This window comes from Anomalospiza imberbis, chromosome 24 (assembly GCF_031753505.1).
Source record: "Anomalospiza imberbis isolate Cuckoo-Finch-1a 21T00152 chromosome 24, ASM3175350v1, whole genome shotgun sequence".
Taxonomy (NCBI): Eukaryota; Metazoa; Chordata; class Aves; order Passeriformes; family Viduidae; genus Anomalospiza; species Anomalospiza imberbis.
The window spans coordinates 3,215,738-3,237,684 of NC_089704.1; the positions used below are offsets into that span (position 1 = coordinate 3,215,738).

At 52.9% G+C, this 21,947-nt stretch overlaps 1 protein-coding gene and 1 long non-coding RNA gene across 5 annotated transcripts in view; one reads left to right on the plus strand and one right to left on the minus strand.

The window, feature by feature from the left end:
• LOC137462055 (opioid-binding protein/cell adhesion molecule homolog) overlaps positions 1-21,947 on the minus strand; it is a 342,323-nt gene that overhangs the window by 285,779 nt on the left and 34,597 nt on the right. For 2 of the 3 annotated variants that reach the window (XM_068172053.1, XM_068172051.1), the window contains exon 1: positions 12,340-12,633. In XM_068172053.1, the coding sequence (XP_068028154.1) occupies positions 12,340-12,400 (61 nt within the window). In that variant the 5' untranslated portion in view covers positions 12,401-12,633. Of the gene's footprint in view, positions 1-12,339; positions 12,634-21,947 lie in introns of those variants that run through there. The other variant, XM_068172052.1, reaches the window with a different exon arrangement.
• LOC137462060 (uncharacterized) lies at positions 17,808-21,070 on the plus strand. 2 transcript variants are annotated; one of them, XR_010993564.1, is made up of 3 exons: positions 18,109-18,349; positions 18,633-18,756; positions 19,564-21,070. It is a non-coding gene; the product is annotated as an uncharacterized lncRNA (long non-coding RNA). The 2 variants fall into 2 exon arrangements; XR_010993563.1 differs by lacking the exon at positions 19,564-21,070 and having other exon boundaries at positions 17,808-18,349; positions 18,633-18,843.

Below are 21,947 nucleotides of genomic sequence, written 5' to 3' on the forward strand. Positions count from 1 at the left end.
GCCAGATTGTCTTCGGAGGAGAAGGCTATCAGCTCCAAACAGCCGAGACCTTTAGCTCAAATCCATTAATCCTCTTTATTAAACCCGGGTCACCTCTGAGTCCTGGCAAATTAACCAGCATCTCCCCACTGCAAGTACATCAAGAGGAAACGCGCTGTACAGCGCCTGTAATTTTCATGGACCAGGGCTCCGGGGTCAGAGGGCTTCCCGGGCTCCAGTCTCTGCCTTTGTCAATTTAAAAGGGAACATCGGCTTGCGCTTGTATAAATTACGAGAGAGGCAGAGCAGGGGCCCAGGGCGCTCGCAGGGCGCTCGGCCAGCTCCAGCTGTGCCACTGTCCCCTCTGCTGCCCAGGGGACAGGAGCAGGGGACAGCAAGACCAGGAGCACTGAGTCCCCTGGGGAGAAAAATGGGGCTGGGGATATCCTCCAAACAGCTGGGCAGGCAGGGCACCACGCTTGGCATCCTTCAAGGCTACCTTGGCCATGTGCCTTCTTACTGCCTCTAATAAATGGCACATCCCTGGTGCCAGCCCAGCTGGGGAGCAACAGAAAGGGAGACGGTAAGGGCTTCGCTCCAGCTCAGAAATGGGTGGAAAATTGCTCCCTTGTTGCCTGAAATTTCACCATTTGAAATATCTCCCCCTTTCTGCACTGTCCTATTGGAGCCACTTTTACTCTGAGTGCTCACCAAGCCAGCACCAAAGCAAGAGCAGCTCTGGTTCTGAACAGCCAAGGGCATTTAGCTGGGCTGGGGAAGACCTGGGGCCAAATCCCTTATAAAAACTAATTATACACCCACTAGAAGGGCTACAAAAGAGAAAACCATCCCAGCCTGGCCTGGGGAAGAAGAACTCTGTATGGGCTGAGAGATAAGGGCAGCACGGGGATCAGAGGTCACAGCACTCCCTTCCTCAGATGGGTCTCCTCCTGCTCCTAGAAACAGCATCCTCAAGATAAGCAAGCTTCCCAGAACCAAGCAAAGAGCACTCCTACACTCTGTGAGTGAAGATAACAAAAAAAAAAAAAAAAAAACATTTTTCATGGGGAAAAAATGTGGGAAAAGTTCCAAGCAGCTCCTTAAGAGCTGTAAGCATCACATCCATTCCCCTAAGACAACTCCAGACCTGGCACTTCCCAGCACACTCTCCATCCATAGCTTTACCACGGGGCTATAAATCCACTGGGTTTGGCTGAAGTTGCTGTGGTTTTACACCAGCCTAAGCCAGCAGAGACTGAGCTGGGGAATCATGATACAAAGGCCAGGTTGCTCACCCTTAACTCAGTCCAACAGTACAAGGAGTTTTCAATCTGGGGTTGAGATACAGGTAGGATTAACACACAGCACCTCAAATCTCCCAGCTGTCAGCTTGTATCACTGCTTTAGTTTTTTATTAAAAACATCACTTCTAGCTGTATTTAATCATGGCAAGGTCATTTCAGTGGCAGTTGTCAGCATCCTGGCCAAGGAACCAGAGGAGCAGAGCCCTGGCCTGCTGGCCAGATAAAAGGAGGAGATGCTGGGTTTCATTTCCTTGTTTTCAATTGAGAGATGCCCACCTCGCTGTGCAGATTAAGGTGTGGGTGGGCCAGTGTCAGCCCCCCATGGGCAGAGATGGGAAGCTGCCGCTTGCTCTGCTCATCAGGAGCCCTGAGGAGAGAAATTGCATAGTTCTCCCTGCGGCCCTCTGCCCACCTCGAACCAATTTCTGCTTCTTTTAATTCAATTCAGCTCCTCCTGACCCTGGCTGGCTGGAGTTGCAGAGTTTCTCTCAACAGATAGCACCAATTACAGAGGTGTGAAAATGGAAGGCTTTCAATTCGGAGAACAAACCCAAGAAACTGGGACTTCATTGAACTGAGAATCAGGGGGAGAGGAAGGAGGAGTGGGCAGGGGCATGGGCTCAGCAATATCAACTGTGCTCGCTCTAAAAACCAAATTCTGGGGCTGATCCCTCCAGGCGTGAAGGCATCCCCAGGGGCTGGGGTGGCAAATGCCAGGAGAGGTGCAGGCTCAGGTGTGCAGAGCTGATGGCACCGGGAGATGAGGGATGTGGAACCCAGCGCTGCATCCCTGGCATGCCACCTTGCTCATTAGCGGCTGGGTGTGTGTGCAGTCCCCACCAGGCTGATTCCAGACCCTCGGAATCACATCCCACACATCTGACACAAACTGAGCTTGCTTCCCAGCAGCAGATGCTGGCTGGATTGACTCTGCAGCATCTGCAGCCCAATCCAGCCATTAGAACCAGCAGCACCTCCTTCCACGCCGCCCTTGGTGTGACACCACTTTCTGTCCACCCACACAGCCAAGGACTGTAGGTCAAGCCTCTGGAAACACGAGTGGCAGCACAAGCCTGGTCAGATCTGGGTAGGAGGGCTCTGGCAGGATGGTGGAGCTGCCTGACAGCCTCAGCACTGAGATCAGCACATGGACTGACTTTATAAAAACTGCACAGTACAGCCTGTGATGATCAGAGAGTCCCCAGACAAAAGCAGGAATGTTCAGTTCATGGGAAGGAGGCAGGGATAAGCACTTCTCTGAGCTGAGCTCACTGAAGCTCTTTGCCCAACATGCCCTGATGCTAAAAAAAAATTTAAAAAGCTGAAGTAAGAAGTGCTAGATGCCCAGGAGAGAAAATGAGGTTACTCTTATGGGAAGCAGAACCACTGAGTAGGGTCCCCCACCATCTCTGGATACTTCCAGGTACCTCACGGGATGTAAGGATGCAAAAAAGCCTCCCCCAGACCTGAAAATTCCCCTCTCCTGTCCTTTCTCCACCCGACTGGTCAGACCATCAGCACAATGCCCATGTGCCAACCAAGCCCAAGGGCTCTCTTCAGTCCAGACACTGGAGATTTCTCCAGACTTCTCCCCATCCCTGGAGATGTTCAAAGACATGTAGCCTGGCCTAGTGAAAGTTATCCCTGCCCAAGGCAAGGATGTGGGATGAGATGATCTTTAAGGTCCCTTCCAACCCAACCCATTCTGTGATTCTCTGATTCCCTTCCTTAATGAGGAAAACCTTACATAGCAAAGCTCTGCCTCCCATGCCAACACCCAAAGAGCAAGGGGGTCCTCTCAGCCTGAATTTTGAGCAACTGCCCAAAATTTTGGCTGGCACATCCGAGCAGGCTCAGCATCTCCTTTGGGAATCCCAGAACTGGGCAGGGGGGGTTCACCAAAACAAAGCAGTGGCTCATTCCTGCCTCTCTCCCAAGAGCTCCACGACTCGGAGCAGCTCGGAGCGTGGCTTCCAAGCCAGTGCACGGCACCTCCTGTGCCTCCAGCCAAGCCGTGGCCGCGGCTCCTCCAGCACTGCCCATAAATCCTGCAGCCCGGTAAACAGCGGAATTACGGCGCCCCGCCATTGCTTAGCTGCCTTTGACACTAATTGCTCTGCAGAGTGTGTGCAACTGGCAACACCTTATTAAAAGTGAAATATATTATACTGTCCACTTATTGTGACTTTATAAAGATAAAGTGTCCTGAGGACATGGAGAGGCTGGCAAAGGCAGCGGCTCTTAGTCTTGGAGCGGCCGGCAGATGCTGCAGCGCACGCAGCCGAGGCAGGGCAGGCATTGGCAGGACAAATGTGTGCTCTCCCTGAAATTCCAAAGAGCATTTCCATCTGGAGACCAAGGGCTGAGTGAAGAGCGTGCTTGAGAATGTCTCCTCTGTTCATCTCCTCCTTTCAGCTCCGGGATCATCACTCTCAAACCTCAGAGGAAAGACAGGCAAAGATGCAACGTGAAAGGGCAGGGGGATCAATCACTTGCTGCCCTCCTGCCAGACTGTAGAGAAGCAGAGGGTGCCCCTCAACTCACAAAGTCAGGCTCATGAATTCACATTTTCCTTCTTCCAGACATCACTGCCTGAACTGTGGTACATACTTTCCTGCCAGCAAACTGGGGCATCTAAGAGCAGATCCAAGAGCCTGGTGGTGCTCCAGCTCCCTGCCAGCCCAGTACAGGGATTTTAGCACCCAGTGTATTGATCCTGCACTGTTTCTCTTGTGTTTCTCAAAGCAGGAAGCTGAACTCCACTGTTTCACAAGGAAAAACGCATTTCAGATTTGGAGCTACAGCAAGGACACGTCTCCTAACACTTGTCTCTGCACATGCCTTGGGCAAGTCATTTTCCCTCTTTATTCCTTGGCTCCCCTGTCTACAAAAACAAGTACAATGAAATTTCTCTTCTCCGTGAATTATTTTAAGATCTCCTGGAAACAACCACTGTGTAAGAGTGAGACCTGATATCACCGAGTTTCAGTAATAAAGGTTTTGATCCAGACCCCCCAGCCTCATCTCACCAGGTAATTTTGGAAGAATTTTTGGGTTTCTTTTGAATTGATGGGCTATTTCTGGTTGGGAACACGACAGACAGGAGGGAGGCAGACACAGGGGATGCCATCAAAGGCACTTCTGCAGCCTGCAGTGCTCACAAAAAAGTGGTGAACAGAGAGGGCACAGAAAACCCACCCATTCGAGGTAAAAATCAGCTTCTGAGGACTTCTTCCCAGCAAAATTAAGATATTCCCATGCACATCGTGAAAGTCATTACGTCTACATCCCTCCTGTGCTGTGGAGAGTACAGACAATATTATTTATCACTTACTGGTCATCTCCCTTGTAGCAGAGAGGAGAGACCCACCTCCCACAGTCCATGTGGTGCAGAAACACAGCCTGCATCCTTCTTTGATTCCTGAAGGAAATGACACGTCCTCCGCAACGGATTTGAAATATCCAGAGTCTTTGGTTCAACAAGTTCAAATCCGAGCAAGATCAATACCTTCTCACTCCTGAGGTATCAGCAGGTAATTGGGTATCGTGCAGTGATGAGTAACCTAGTTTGCTCAGAAACTGCAAACTTTAATCTTCATCCATTCCTGATACATAGAATAGCGAGGGAAGAACAGATCAAAGGAGAGCAGATCAAATTCAGCTGCATTTGGACCCAGATTGCAGAAAAAAAGGACTCATTCTTAAGCAAAATGGCTCAGGCTTCTGAGGTCCAGCACCTTGAGAGATTTGAGAACAACACAAGGCAGAAAAGTTTCCACTTCTCCAGTGCAGCCACCTGTGACCCCAGTGCCACCTTCCCCAGGGTTTAGGCTCCTCCTGACCCCCCAGCTTGGACCAGAGCCCTCTCCAAATTCACACACAACATCTGAGTACCTCAACCTCTCCAAGTATCTATGACTCCCACCCCAGGCCTCTCCCCTTTTCCCATTTCCAGCCCTGAAATGCCCATGGCACCAGCCCGGGTGCAGGCAAGGAGAAGCTTGTCCAGCTTTCCAAGAAGAAAGGTCCTACCTCATTGTAGGAAGTTCCCACCCCTGCATGGAAAGGAAAAGTGCCAGGTAGACTGATGGGCAGAGTGAGACAGAAAAGCACCAGGGGCAGCAGAACGACCTATTTGACAGATTTCCCTGCCGATCAAAGCTAACTTTGCTGAGAGCTTTTGACATCTGATTAATTACGTGACGCTGGCTCGCCTGAAAATCCCAAGGTTCCGGCAGCCCTCACTTTTCCTCCTCGCAGCCTTTGGCGGCCAAACCTGCTCCCCTGGTGCCAGCAGAGGAGGAGATGGCAGGAGGTGGCTTTGCCAAAAGTCCTGGCCCGTCCCTGGGAGGATGGAGATAAGGAGGGCGAGGGACAGCCGGGGACAGGGTCCCTTTGTCTGAGGTGCCTTTTGTCACGGGGAGATAGGAGGAGGCTGCCGTGTGCTGACATTTCGGTGACCAAATTAAAATTCACTGCCACAGAGACTAAATGTCATTAGCCTCATTAGAAGCGATCGCATTAAAATAAACAACCACAAAAAAAAAAAATTGAAGTGGAAATTAGCCAATGCCATTAAATAAAATAAATAAATGGGGAGATCCTTCGAGGACTGCGCAGCCGATGCCAACGGAGCGGTGAGTTGGGAAGGGGCAGGAGCAGCCAGCATCTCCATGGGCTCTGCTGCCACCCTGCACTGTGATAGACAAGTCCACTGCTGGTGTGGCCCCAGATAGAGCTGCCCCTTTAGGAGAAGTCTATGGGGTCTATGGAGCTTCCAGACAGTTCCAGGTTGGTTTCCACCTCAACGCCCATGTCCCCCAGGGCTGGCACTGCGGGCACTGCTCTGCCAGCACCTCTGCAATCCGAGGGATGCACCCGTGTGCTGCTCTAACAGGAAAGAGGATTTTTTTAGCAGCATCTAGTTTTCTCTTGGATGCTTCCCAGTCAATTACTGGGCAACACCAACCTCATATGGCTGATGTTCTGTGACAGGACCGCCACACGGGGTGGAAGGCTTGGTGGAAGAAGTGCCACTTTGTCCTTGTAGAGAGAGGAATTTTTCCTCTAACTCCTCTTGCTATGCAAACGCCATTTCCTTTGGGGCGGGAGAAGTCATCAGAAGGCCCTTGCAAGATCCTGCTTATGACAGAGCAGATTTGAAAGCCCGGAGATCTCCTTCCCCCTCCTTCCCTTCTGTCAAAAATTATAATCATCATTTTCCAGCTTGCTGAACAATCAAAGTGTGGCCTATATTCGCTGGAGCTCCTTCCACATGCTGCATGCATAGCAACAAGTCCAGGAAACAAAAGCCAGAAGTAAACAGCTGGGAGAGAGGAGGCAAAGGGCTGGCAGGGGGACAGCAGGGGGACACTGCTCGGCTGTGGGGCACAGCCTGGCTCAGCCCAGTCTCACCAGTTTGGAGCTGCTCTGAGGGCCAAAGCTCCATGTGAAGACGTCTTCTTCCATCCTCTGCAAAAAGCATACCTGGGAAGCTTGGTTGGTGGAAAAGGCAGAACCAGAAGGAAGCCTCCTGCTGCAGGGTTGGCTGGTCCTCGTGTGGCTGAGGAGCCAGGAGGAGCAACCCTTGGGGTGAATCATGTAGGACAAAGCCATGTGGAGCACAGGTAACCCCAGCTGCCCTCCTGGGAATCCCATATCCATTGGAAAACCACATGAGTGCACCAGCTCTGCTCAACACTACAGACATCCCCCATGGCTTTGCTGTCCAGGCAGTCTGAGCTAATTAGGTCCAGTCCAACCATCCCATCCTAAAGTGCAGAGCTCACAGGGAAGCTTTCCTGGTCTAGCCCTTCCCTGCACTTTGCAGCCCGCTTCAGTCTCCAGAGCAGTCAATCCAGCACTTTTCACTAGCGCTGAATTCACAGAAAAGTAAACCTAAAAATATCTCTTCTTTTTCCCCCTTCCTTGCCTCATCTCACACGTGTCCCTGGCGCACATGACTCTGCCGCACAGGCAACAGGTTCAACTTCCCAAAAGCAGCTCCTCCCAAGGGGGTGACTCTCGACTCTGATGGGTCCCTGCAGTACCTGAGCATCCCAAACCACTGCCCTCAGCCATCCCACGCTGTCTGAACCTAAGGTGGGACTAGAGGGAGAATCCCCCAGCTGCCATTCAGCCCCCACAACACCTGGGCTCGTGTCTCCATCCGTTCACAAGGGTGACACATCCCCTGCCACTCCCACCCGACAAGCCACCTTGCTTGGTCACCCGGAGAGGGTGAAAACACAATCCCAGGGCTTTGGAGAAGCAGGCAGGAAAGTGTTTCTTCCCTCTAAGCATGAAACGAAGAGGAGCTCCCTGGAAAAACCCACCCACGGAGCAGCGAGTGTCAAAGCCACCTCTGTTATGTGCTGTTGCCGCATTGGTAATTATAAGTACCGTGCCTTCATTAGGGAAAAATGACTGCGAGGCAAGGAGATTTGCAGCAAAGCTGTTATTATTTTTAAGTTTAAACAAAAAGGAGGAGTGTGACAGCTGAAGTCACTCCCCATCCTGCACATGCCAGCAGCTGAGAGCATCTCAGGGGATGCTCAGAAGGTAAGAAGGGTTCAGGGTCAGTGCTCAGCTTTGCCTAACTGGGGAGGGGAAAGGCAGGGCTGCAAAGCTGAGGGTGACCCCAGGGTCGTGAAGGAGATTACAGATAAAATCCAACAAGTTTTCCTCTATCCCCACCTGACTGGAGCAGAAGGATCCTCCTGGGTACCCTGTTCCGCCACAAACCTGTCGGGGTTCATCGCAGCACCCTGACAGCCCCTCTCAGTGACTTTGGTTTCTTACCAAGCAAAGCACGAACTCCAAATTTCATATTCAAGTGTAAAATATGAACACAGCTGTTTATGCAGCTCAAAATTCGCCATAACCAAATATTCAAGCCTTTGGAGAAGATTTTCAAAGGCGCCAGTTAAGGCACAGAGCTCCCATCGGTGCCTTTGAAACATCTCTCTTTCAGTTTTTCACCAGCAAAAGCTCCTCCACCCGGCTGTCTGCAACCACGGAATGCACAAAGGAGAGGCTGTCAAAGAGAAGCTGCTGGAAAACGCAAAGCAAGGTTCAGCACTTTGGGACATCCTGAAAGGCAGCTTCCAGAGCCACTCCCCGCGGGGCAAATTGTTCTGGGAACTTGCACTGAGGGGGATTTGCACAGAGTGAGAGCTGTGTGTGCCTCCTCTCCCATCACGCTCCCTCCCCACATCGTTTGGACAGCGAGTGCTGCTCCACCCCAGCAGAATTTAAACATCCTCTGAGAGGCCAACACCAACCTTCTCCCTGTACTGGGAGCCAGGAGATGGAGAAATAACCCTCTGACAGGGAAACTACCGGCCAAGACTCAGGGAGAGGCAGAGGAAGACCAGACAGTGTTTTTGGGCTCACACCCCATCCTGCTGGGACACCTTCCCCAGCTTCCCTGACTCCTGGAAGACTGATGGTTGCAGTGACTGATCCACACCTATCCCCAGCCTTTGGGAGAGCACAGAAAATCCCTTTAAGCCCCTCTTGCTCATATTGAAATGACACTAAAGCAGAACTAATGTGCTCCAGGTACTTATTCTCAGGCGTAGTTGCAGGGATCAGCAACCCTCCACCAGCCCTGCATCCCCCACCGGAGAAAGGTGACAATCATGTCACAGGCAGTAGGAAAGCATGCTTCTGCAGCAGGGACCCTTTTAGGAGGGGATAGGAGGGTGTTCTTAATGCCTGCAATATCTATTTTGTAAATTTAGATGGGTTTTACAACTACCACCAAAGCCAGGCTGCCCCAGTAAGGGTGAAGTCACACTGAGTCTAGGGGAGGACGCAGAAAGCAGGTCCTGGGTGCAAGGGTGACAGTGGCACACTGGGGGACATGCCAAGCTCTACAAGATCCACCTTGATCCCCTGCTCTGGAACAGTGAAAAACAGGATTGTCCATCTCCCTCTGCACTGCCAGATTTTCTGACCACTGCCATGACAAGTAATTTCCCCCAGCCTGCAAAGGCAGCGATATAAATGTCTGAAGAGGCTGATGAGCATTGATTTTTGCCACCTGTAGAGCCATGATGTCACCCTGCAACTGCAGCTCAGACAAAGATTCCCCCAGCCCCAAATTCACTCTCCATCACAGCCCACTCTCATCTTAAAACAGCAGCACCCACAATGCCCAGCAGTTCAAAGCATTTGCCAACAGCTTGGCAATTAAATTACCCACTCACCTCCCTGTCCTGCAGTGCTGGACTCATTAAAAACCCTCAGCATCCTTCCCACCTCAGAGAGCAGCCCATGTCCAAGAACCTGCCTCCCCCAAGGCTCCAGATGACAACAGCATTAAGGCTTCGAAATTATTTTAGATAGAAACTTGTCTTACATAGAAGTAAAAAGCTGCAGAGTAAGACAGTCTCCATGACCAGAGGGGTCAGGGTTTCATTATTGCATTAACCTTTCACGTCTTTAGATTCCACGAGAGTAAATTGGTAATGAGATGACACGAGACCCAATGGGAAAAATGCATCCTTTCCTAACAAAAATAAGAGAAGAGGGGAAAGACAGAGGTGGGAGCAGGAGAAAGAGGAAAAACTGGCAAATAAGCTATTACAGCTAATAATAACTTTGCGATGCTATTTTCTGCAGGAGCCTTCAAGTTGTGATGTTTCCCTTCACTCTAATTACACCTTCTAAAAGCAGGTTCCCTTCTCACTTTAACCACCCCGTGTGAAACTCCCGCAGGATTCGGATAAAAACGGAAAAGGAAAGAGTTTGCACTTCAGAAACAGCCTCTGCATATCCCAGGGGAGAGTCACCTGCATAAAACCCTTGGGATTACGCCTGTGAATAATAAACAGCCCAAGAAAAAAACTTTGGGAATGGGGAAGGCTCCAAAGGACAGCAGGGACCATTCACCTTCCCTCTGCCATCCATGACTTTGCCAACATGACTCGTGTTCCAGCCCACGGCAGTGAAACCATGACTGAAATCACTGCTGGGACAGGTTGGGCAGGGAGGGAAAACATCCAACCTCTGCAAGCCAGGCACAAATAAAAAGGATTGGAGATGTTCAAATCCAGGGCAGGAAGGCAAAGCATCAAGCAGCCCAGAGTATTTCCCTTCCTCTAATGCAGGCAGAAGGGTTTGGCTTGATGGATTAAGGGCTGAGCCCAGCCAGGCAGAGTCCTGGGCTGGTTTAGCTCAGGGGACATCCAAAGCCAAAGCAGATATTGCTGCTTAATAGAAATAAGAAGGGAGAGCTACAACCGCATAAGTGTGGATCAAGAAGCCTCTCCCAAGTTTCCAGGGGCTTAAATGCAGGGGCCTTTTCCTTCTCTGGCACACACCGAGGCCAGAGCCAGCCCAGGCTTTGGCTTGGCCTTGGCCCAAACAGCCACATCCTGAGGAAACTGAGCAGGGCACTGGCAAACAGCAAATGAGCCCTGTCAGGTTCCTGCCAGCTCCTACAGCTTAAGGACATCTCGATGACAGCCCATCAAGTGTCACACGTCCTCCCATTTGGCCCACACAGCTGCTTCCATCCATTCTCTGCAATTCCAACCCACAGAACCTCATCCAGCAGGAGGGTGAAAGAGCCAATGCTCTACTCAGCGCAGCCTTGCTGAGGCACGCCTGCCCCCACCCCAGGCACACCCACCCTGTCCTGCTGGAGATCTATTTTCAAAAAATACCCTTTACATGCACAAAGTCAGGCAGCTCACACAGCCACGGTTCCCTCGTGCTCACGTGCTAAACTACAGATGCACCATTTTGGTTTCTGGTGTTTCTGAGGAGCTCGAGGCTCTGCTTCTCCACTACTGCTCCCCGACAGCCAAAGCTCAGCCCAGGGGACAGGGCTGACCCCAGTGCTGATGCACATCCCAGCCCCCTGCCATCCCACAGAGGGGTACCCAGCCCATTCCAGGGGGCCTTGTACCCACTGATCTGCTCAGTTTGCACTGTGACAGCTCCACAGGACCCCAGGATGTGGCTGGTGCCGTGGCACGAGCCTCCACAAGCAAGTTTTAACCCAAGAACTCTCCTGTTCAGCACTGCTGTGGGCAGAGCTGTTTGCCAGCTGTGGCACAAGTAATCTCTCCCCCGCCAGCCTCACCCTCTTGCTACACACACCATCCCCAAACAGCCCGTGGTTCAGCTGCTGAAATCACAGCTGTGCCTCGCTATGCCCTCACGGGTCCAAGAGAATTCTCCCTGGCAGTCATGAAAAACACAGGTTGGGTTAAAATGGGATCCAAGCCTCGACACCCAGTCCCCATCTTCTTGCACAGGGATGATAATCTTCCCAGCTGCTAAAAGTGCACATCATCATCAAAAAATACGCCGGTGACTTCCTCCCCCCGGCGCTCGGCTCTGCTGCCCATCCCCATCGCCCTCGCTGGATGCAGCGCTCGCTGCCCCGCGAGCATCTGCACGGAGGCAGCGCTGGATCCAAACCCAGCATCTCCCCCTGAGCCGAGGGGACGAGGCCAACCCGCATTTCGGGAGCCACCCGCTCAGTTCACCGAGGTTGCGGCACCGGCACGGCCTCCCCGCGTGCCTGGATTGAGGCGGGGGGTTCATTTTCACTTTGGGAAAGGGAGCGAGGGGAAGGCACCGAGTTTGCCTGGCAGGAATCAAGGAAGCACGAATGAGGGAAGCACAGGGAATAGCATGACAGTTCTCAGAAGAGGGAGGGCACAGCGGGTGCGCAACTCTGAAGGGGAAAAACTGCATGAGCCCATGCATCATGTCGAGGCAGAGGTTGCCCGAGGGGACAGACCCTGCCCAGCTCGGGGGCTGCTGCGTGATCCCGGCCAGCCCCACTGCAGGTGCCGGCACCGCTCAGGTACCGGCGGCTCGGTGCCCTCCTGGGGGTCCAGCACGGCTCCGGAGCCCCCTCACTGGGAGCACTGGGCAATTCCCCGCTGCAGAGCAACTCGCTGCCTGCCTGCATGTGCGCGTTCGTGCGCAATGTGCGCGGAGCCCGGGCTCCCTGCGCGCAGAGCCCGCTCGGCTCTCCCACCCTGCGAGCCCCTGCCCTCCCATCCGCCGGAGAAAAAGCTTCCTGCGCTACCTGGGATGAAGAGCAGGGCAGTGGTGGCCGTGAAGACGATCCAGCAGGCAGGATGGTACATCTTTGAGCTGCGGTAGGCGAGCGGCTGCTTTGCTTGCTGCTGGCTGCTGCCGCCGCTGCTTTCCGTCTGCGCTGAATTCTGAGCAGGTTTAAATCCAATGTTTGCAGAGGGAGGGAGACGGAGTTAGCGAGCTGGAGAGAGGGGGAGAGACGGGAACAGGCAGTCAGTGTGTCTGATCTCCCCTTGCACACGCACACACACTCGCACACAACTGGCAGAAGGAGCACCAGGCTCCGTGCGTGCACCGGGAGCGCAGACCTCCTACCGGGCACCCATTGGTTCAGGATGCTGACTGACACAGGCACACTCGCTCTCCTGCGGGTTTCACTCCGCAACTAGGGAGTTAAATGCAGGCATCGACCCCCCCGAGCATCCCTCCCGGCACCAGCTGGTGCCCGGGATGCAGGGAACAGCTATAGGGATGGAGGGAGCAGCCCCGGGATGCAGGGTGCAGCCCCGGGATGGAGGGAGCAGCCCCGGGATGGAGGGAGCAGCCCCGGGATGCAGGAGCAGCTCTGGGATGCAGGGTGCAGCCCCGGGATGGAGGGAGCAGCCCCGGGATGGAGGGAGCAGCCCCGGGATGCAGGAGCAGCTCTGGGATGCAGGGTGCAGCCCCGGGATGGAGGGAGCAGCCCCGGGATGGAGGGAGCAGCTCTGGGATGGAGGGAGCAGCCCCGGGATGGAGGGAGCAGTTCTGGGATGGAGGGAGCAGCCCCGGGGTGGAGGGAGCAGTTCTGGGATGCAGGGTGCAGCCCCGGGATGGAGGGAGCAGCCCCGGGATGGAGGGAGCAGCTCTGGGATGCAGGGTGCAGCCCCGGGATGGAGGGAGCAGCCCCGGGATGCAGGAGCAGCTCTGGAATGCAGGGTGCAGCCCCGGGATGGAGGGAGTAGCCCCGGGATGCAGGAGCAGCTCTGGGATGGAGGAAGCAGTTCTGGGATGGAGGGAGCAGCTCTGGGATGCAGGGTGCAGCCCCGGGATGGGGGGAGCAGCCCCGGGATGCAGGAGCAGCTCTGGGATGCAGGGTGCAGCCCCGGGATGGAGGGAGTAGCCCCGGGATGCAGGAGCAGCTCTGGGATGGAGGGAGCAGTTCTGGGATGGAGGGAGCAGCTCTGGGATGCAGGGTGCAGCCCCGGGATGGGGGGAGCAGCCCCGGGATGCAGGAGCAGCTCTGGGATGCAGGGTGCAGCCCCGGGATGGAGGGAGCAGCCCCGGGATGCAGGAGCAGCCCCGGGATGGAGGGAGCAACTCTGGGATGCAGGGAGCAGCCCCGGGATGCAGGAGCAGCCCTGCACGGACACGAGCACGGTCGCACCAGCTCCTCGTGCACCAGCCGCCTGCAAAGGGGAATTTTTTTCTTCCCCAGCCTGGAGCTGGCTGGTGGGGCAGCTCCGGGCTTCAGCCCCTTGGCTCACCCTGCCCTCTGCTTCCCTCGCCGGGAAGGCAGCAGCAGCTCTTCCTACTGCTGAGGCAAACCAGGGAGCAATCCAAGCTTTTTAGCATGAGTGGGTGTTTTTCACACAAAATCTCTGAAACCAGGCAGCAATCTTCCCTGTGCATCCCAACTGGAGACATGTTTTTTTTTTTTCCCTTCAGCAATTCACAGAGCCCCAAAAAGACACTAAGTTCAGGGTACCTGCTCCTGCAAACCCCCTACCCAATACCATCCCAAACCAAGAAGTTTTCCTCAGGCTCTCCCTTCCTTCCAGGATGCCACAATTTTCCTGCTTGCCCCCAGACCCCCCCTCCCTGGCACGTTCCCACACCTCTGCTGAGCCCTGAGCATCCCCAGTGCAGGGCTTGGACAGCTGCCCCTGCCATGTCCCACTCCCACAGCCACTTCCAGACCAAGGCATTGAGCAGTCAGGGCTAGAGTTTGCTGCATTGTCAAAAAAAAAAAAAAAAAAGTTGCAAAGGTTAATTTCCAAAACAAACAGTACTTATTTTTGACATTTTCTAAACAAAAAGATGTTTCTTGTTTCTTATTTTTCATTAACTGCAGCTTTGTTAAAAACAGACTGTAAGCAAGTTTTTTTTAATGCTTCAGGGCAAATTTAAACCTTCAGTTTTCCTGAAAGCAGTCTCTTTCCCCACTAACTCAGAGTTAAAGGTCTCTTTTTGATTTCCAGGCCAGTCCAAGAGAACTTTCAGCCCAACACTTCGGATTTCCAGCTAACTCACCACAGTTTTCTGGTACCAGTGGCCACACACCCCTCCACATCCCACACCCCAGGGTTTCACCTGCTCCTTGCCTTAGTCTCTGTTCTCATCTTCCTGGGCTTGTTCTCACCGTCCCTGGATCCCCATTTTCCTGGATTATTTTCCCTCGAGGCTCCTTTTTGCATTAAACCATCATCTCAGGGAGCACCTGCCTGAGAGCCCCTCTGCACTGGGGTGCAGGAATCCTGGAAGAATGATGGATCCACAAACACCAATTCCCACAGCCTGCCACCGAGCTGGGGCCAGAGCTCCCCTGGCATCCAAATCCACAAACCCCTGATCATTCCCTCCTCTCTGGTCTTTTTTCCCTTTTGTCTCACCCACCTGTTACAACTCGATACCAGCACATCCCCGTCCATGCACATTCCTCTTATCTGACATTATTTCCATACACAGCAGCACTGGGAGGAACAGGGATAGTGGGTTTGGAGCACAAAGCCACATCCCTTGTGCTCTGGAAGGGGCGTCCTCACCCAGAGAGGGACAGGAGCCAAACACACTCTGCCAGGACAAACTCCTCCAGCTTTTAACCATTAATCCTTCTTCATTTTCTACTCAGCACGAATAAACCACAAGTTTTTAAAAGCTTTTAACTCAACCATATTCTCACATTATCTGCTGAAGGCATCCCATCTCCTGCATCCTCAGGAAAGCTCCAAAGAAAACATGACTAAGGATTTAATTCCTTTAATAAGAGTAAAGTTATGTTGCTTGACCTCTGAAAGGGCTAAATCATCTCATGGAGCAAAAATCAGTGAGCAGAGTGTCTCCCTCAGCCTGGGATGAGGACAGGGATATTTCTGTCCTGAATTTCCCTCTAAATGACACCCTAGCAGATGACACCAAGCAAATTTATCCTTTGCTTCACAAGTATTTTGGGAAAACAGCTGCAAAGAGACATTTGGGATTTCCCAGGGCTGCCAGGCATGTGGCTGCATCCTTGCTGGCCAGCCCAGGACAGAGACATCTGTGCCCAGGGGAAACTGAGCTGCTTTGGGGCTCAGCTGAACCCTGTGGCTGCAGCTCATTCTCCAAATGCACACAGCGAGTTCTGAATCCACCCAGGGCAAAAAGAAATAAAGTTATCTTGGAGGAACTAAAGGAAATGAACAAAGAAATCATTTCTAATTAACAGAAATGTTTGATGGACTCAGAACAAACATGTTGCTCTGCTTTCAAACCCTGAGTTGAAAAGCTATATTTGGGTAAGTTTCAAAACAACACATTCTTACTTTTTTTTTTTTTCTCCCACCACACTTTTCCCATTTGCTTTTTTTTTTTTTTTTTTTTTTTTTTTTCACCTGGCAGTGATTATTGCCCAAATCCAGCACACACTGAGCTGCTCTCTTTGCATATATTTTGGCCAATTAGGCTGGCACCCGAATTGCCAAACACAGCTCTGAGGGTGACCTCAGAGCAGACCTTTGGTACCTTGCTGCCTTTACCTTCCCGTCTGCAAAATGGGAACAAATGTGCTTTGATCAGCCCAACAAATCCATCACTGCTCACCAGCTCTGCAGGACCGAGCAGGCACTGGCCTGTTTCATTTGTTTGATTTCCAACACACATAATAAAAAGGTGTATAAATATGTATTTAGCTGGTGGAGCTTTTCTGGGATATATGGGGTTGTTTGCTTTCTGATATCAAGCAGAGAATCTAAAATGCATATTTAAATTTGACAGGCAGCCCCCAGTTGGAGAGGAGACATTCTGGTCCGCTGGGCACATTTAGACATGATTTTTGTGTGTATTTCCAGAGGTTTTTTTCCCCAGCTGTCTCAATGCATATTCACATCTGGGACCAGACTAGTCTCTGGGGGAAATAACACGTTTTCAGTGAAGCAGAGGTTTCCTCTGCTTGCACAGCAGGGAGAGGGGGCAGAGCAGCGCAGGAGAGCAGGGTGAGGAGCATCCCTGCTCCATCCCGGATGCTCCATCACCAGAGCAGCCTCCACTGGGCTGATCCCATCTGCCAGAGGTGATCCCTACAGAGTCCTGCATCACCTCGTGCCACAGATCACCACGTGCCACAGATCACCACGTGCCACAGATCACCTCGTGCCACAGATCACCTCGTGCCACAGATCACCACGTGCCACAGATCACCTCGTGCCACAGATCACCACGTGCCACAGATCACCACGTGCCACAGATCACCTCGTGCCACAGATCACCTCGTGCCACAGATCACCACGTGCCACAGATCACCTCGTGCCACAGATCACCTCGTGACACAGATCACCTCGTGCCACAGAGAGCTGTCCTGCTCCTCTAGGTGCTGAGGACCATCCTTGCCCTGGCCACCTCCACTCTCCTTCCCAACTCCAGCATCCCACATCTTCACGGACCATCCCATCCCGACCAGTGCCGGGAACTGGATGGCACCTCTTTGCAGGGCTGTGACTTTGCAAGGAGTCCAGGCAGTGCCTTGAGAGGTGTCTGTCACACTGGGAGGTGTAGGGGAGCAAAGTGGGAGCACTGGGATGGGCAGGAAGGGGAGCTGGAAGGGGAGCAGAAGGGTTGGAATGGGCTGGAAGGGGAGCAGAAGGGTTGGGATAGGCTGGAAGGGGAGCAGAAGGGTTGGGATGGGCTGGAAGGGGTGCAGAAGGGTTGGGATGAAAAGGATGCTGAGGGGGTCAGGATGGGGAGCAGGAGCTCTGGGATGGGCAGGAAGGAGAGCAGAGTGCTCCAGGGAAACAGAAAGCCTCCCAAACCAGCCGTGCCTGTGGCTTTCACCCCCGTGCCCTCTCGGCAGCGCCCGCTCCAGGCAGCCCCCACAACCTCCTCCCGCCCCGCTCCCTCCTTCCTGTCCCCTCCTTCGGGGTGTGTGTGTGCTCTGCTGAATGAAAGGCTACCCTTTTCTCCTTGACATCTTGTTAGAATGTGAATACAACAGCTATTGATTTGCATTTCGTGCAAGGAGAGAGAAAAAAAAAAAAAAAAACCCTAGCTTTTTTCTTTTTTTTTTTTCTTTTTTTTTTTTTTTTAAAGACTCTCTGAACTCAGAGCTCCTGCAGGAATAAACAACCTGGATGGGGCTTGGAGCAACCTGGTCGAATGGGAAGTGTCCCTGCCCATAGCAGGGGGTTGGAATGAGATGATACCAACCCAAACCATCCCGTGACTCTATGAATTGAGCACCAACCACCCCAAGCTCTGCAGGGAGAGCACGAGGACCTACCTGACCATCCTCCCCAAGTGCCTCTTCATCCCTGCAGCCCTCCCCGAGGGCAAACACTGTGAGTTACCTCAGGCTGGGCCAGCAGCATCCACCCAGCCCCGAGGGGAAGGCAAACAAAACAATTAAGCTGGACCTAAGGCAACTAAATGAGCAGGAAAAGGCAAGGGAGAAGCAGGCTGGGGCTCGGGAGGAGATGGAGCGAGCGGCACTGCTCACCTCTGGAAGGTCCTGGCTTGAAGTGCCATCAGTCAGGCTCCTTCCACGCAGGTCCCCAACCATTGTGACACAGACACCAACTGTCCTGCTACCCTTCCATGGGGACAGTGTTCCACTCCTCCAAACCAGGGCAAGCACAGCAAGCAGGGGAGAAACCGAGGGCGAGAAATGAGGGTGCTGGCATCAGAGGCTGAGGGCAAACAGCGATGCATCACCTCCCCCAGCGGGTTGCTGGGGGGATTAATTAGCGTTTGTAAAGCACTTTGAAGATAAATGAGACTGTGGGAGAGCTCCTGACCAGGAGAGAGGGGGAGATGAGGATCAGGGAACCCAGGTATGGTGTGGTTTCTTATCTGGTGTGCAAGCTGCAGCCCCGGCTATGCCGGCGCCAGGCGGGTGCAGATGAAAGGTGGAATGGGAAAATTTCCACAGAGTGAAAAAAAAAAAAAAAGAGAAATCGTGCACATGCTGCTTGGGAAAAATGAGTGAGAGAGAGATGAAAAGATGGGATCTAAGTCTCTAAAAGCTGTAGAGACCTGCTATTGATTCTGGCTTGGGAAGAAGGGGCCTGAACAAGAGCTGGTGTGTTGTTAAGTGCACTTATCTCCTCTTGTTAGATGGTAGAACAGGGCCAGATGGACAGGGTCCTAATTCCCGTCAAGAATCATTACCTGCCACATGCTGGATGAGGCACCTCCAGAGATGTGCTGTGAGCCCTGGAAAACGTGGCAGCACCAGGAGGTCAGCACCCCACAGTGTCCCTGGACAGCCCATCCCAGTGCTGGAGCATCACTTCCCTGAAACAGCTTTTCTTACATTTAAAGATAATTTCTTGCACTTTGATTGTGCTCGTTGCCCTCTCTGGGCACTCCTGGGAAGAGCCCAGCCCCTGTGCACCCCCAGGTGCTCCCAGCCACCTCCCAAAACACCACCACCCTCTGGAGCACCCCGTCTGCTGGGAGGAATCCTCACGGGAGGAAGGGTGGTGGGAAAAGACAGGAGGGAGTTTCCTCCCCTCCTCAGCTGTCAGAAGGATGGGCCAGCGCCAGGAGTGATGAAACACAAGATACCCTCACACAGATCTTTGATCACAGTAATTACCCATTGTTGTCATGTACAAAACATTATCTCCACGCAGGCATCAAGTTCCTTCTGTGCCACCCCCCATCCCCTCTCGCCTCACTGCTCCAGGCTCCCCATCCCACCCTCTCTGAAGGTGCTCTGCTCAGGACTGGGGTAGGACTCCCTTATCCCAGTCAATGGGTTGAAAGCAAAGAGTTTTTTGTTTGCTTGGCTTTGATCAAAATTATTGAATGTCGGGAAAAGAGTGGGGGAAAAGAAAGAAAACAGAGCAGAAATGATGCATCCCTGATCTATAAGCAGGAGACGGTTCAAGGATGCATCCAGGCATCGCTCACTGTCTGTGCACTTCTGGGGGTTGGGTTTTCTCTTCTTTTTTTTTTTTTTTCTTTTTTTTTTCCTTAAGAATGAAAGCAAAAGAAAACATTTTTTTAAGCTTCGCTCCTTTTCATTTTTCTCCAAGTTCAGTGGCTTTTCTCATCAAGCCTCTGTAGCTCAGGTAAGAACAGAGGGCTCCAGATTAAAGAGCAACACGGCAGCCAAGCAGAAGCCGTCAAGATAACAGAGAGGACAGAGTCAGGAAAGACAAAGGAGGGAAGCCTGCTTTCTGCAAGATTCCCACTCTCAGCTTTTATGTAGATTACTCCAAAAACAGGGATCAAGCTGATCAAGCTGCACATTTCAGACTCCAATCCCGACCCTCTCCACCTGGACGCTGGGTTCCAGGACAAGGATCAGCATCAGGAGCCCTGGCCCCAGCAGCAGGGCTCTGACAGACATTTAATCCAGCCTGGATTTTTATAGATGCCTGGGTGGGTGGACAGACAGACAGCACGCCAGACTGACAGCTCGAAATACCTCTCTGCACGAGCGTGGGTAGCAACCAAGCGTGGAGCCTCCTGCCAGAGCATTTCACGTGCCGGTGAAAAACCCATCCCTGCAGCTCATCCCAGCCCTCACCCCTCTCCCAGGGCACCAGGGAGAAAGGTTTGGGAGGAAAATCGTTTCCATCCCTCCAGATCCCAACAAGAGCCCACCAGCTGTGTCCTGCAACATTGCCCACCACAGCTCTTGCAGCCACTGGATGCAATATTCCCTCTCCTGCCTCAGCTGTGGGGTGTCCAACCCCAGCGCTGCTCTTTGGGACCAAAAGCAATCTGCAGTTTGGGAGAGGATTTGCGCAGAGCCATCCCCCACATAGGAAAGGCAGGCACCCCCCAGAGCAAGGGCTCAGCAGGGTCCACCTCTCCTGTGACAATGACTCCAGCAATGACATTCTCTGAGAGTCCCGAGAGGTTCCCCAGGGAAGCTTTCCCTGCTGGCTTGTTTATAGATCTATTCTTAGCTCGACTTGGACTCATTGCAGAAGCAGCAAGGAGCCTTTCATCCCGTGACCCCGAAGTACCTCAAAGAATATGAGCCAAGCCTTGTGGAGAGGAAATATTGTCCATTCTGTTTGACAGAGGGGTCAGCCCATGTGTGAGGCCAGGCAGAGGAGCAGGGAATAGCAAAAAGGCAGGAGAGGCTTTGGATGTGCACAGGGTGAGAGGCAGCCCCGGGACACCACGGGCAAGATGAGCACAAGAGGTGCATCTGAAATTGGATGGACTGGGGCGGCTCAAAGGATGGAGAGCAGGGGCAAAACTCCAGCTGGAGACCCAGGGCTTGTGCTGCTGCCCAGGGATGAGGGAGGTGCTGCTTGCCTTCCAGAAGGAGCTTTCTGGGGGTCTGTCTGCTCCCACAAACCCACTGCCCTCTGCTTAAGGCACCAGGAGGTGGGAAATATGTGACCAAAACCCCTTTTACAGCAGAGCAGCAGGAAGGAGGCTGGGTGGTCAGAAACCCCGTGCAAACAGCCCCATCCTTGGGACGCTTCCAGGAAAAGACCATCCTGGAGGTTGTTGTTGTGAAGAAGCCACCAAGCCACCGTGTTCTCACTCTGCCCTTGATTGACAACAACTTTCTTTCTTTCTTTTTTTTTTTTTTTTTTTTTTTTTTTTACAGAATCATGCTGGAATGGTGCTCTCCCAGCTGCAGGGCCTCATCCCAGATGTGTGATGGGAACATCTCCCATTAAAGAAGGGAGATGCTCATTGTTGCGTGGCACCTCTAATTTGGGGAGGCAGAGCAGGTGCCGGGAGAGGGGGCACCGCACCCTCACACAGCACAGAAAGTCTTTTCCATATGCTGCCTGATCAGTTATATCAGTTTCTTAAAATGCTATTGCACAGATATTTCAGAGGCATCCTGTAGGACCATCTGGTATGTTATATATTGCACAGAGCCCGGCCAATTCTCAGATCCTGTAATTTTATCTCCTCCATTTCATATGCGGCGCAGGCATTTTGCAAGGCGGCGGGGAATGGGAATTTGTGGAGTGACGAAGCGCACACAAACCAAAAGGCAAGGCCCAAAACTGAGTGGCACTGGCAGCTCCCAACCATTCCAGGTGCTGGAGAGGAGTTTTGGGGCTGCACAGGAGCGTTTGGGGTCACCCAGCTCGCCTGCATTGCCCAGGGCAGGGCGCAGCTCTCTCCATCCCTCCCTGCCTCCCACAGCAGCGCTGCGGGGTGGAGAGACGCCTCCGGCATCTCACAGATGTCCTTTTCCCTGCCTCCCCCAGCTTTTCCAGGCAGCACCGTGGTCCCCACATTCCCCATGGAAGCGATGAGCTGTGCTCCAGCATGTCTCCCCTGCGAACCCAACGTCCTCCCGGGAAGGGATGCTGCAGCTCCATGTTGGGACTATCCCTGCCATCATTCCTTTTTCCAGGGGGAATTTGTATGCTGACCTATGGAAGTGTCCAAGGCCAGGTTGGATGGGATTTAGAGCAACCTGGCTGCTGGAAGGTG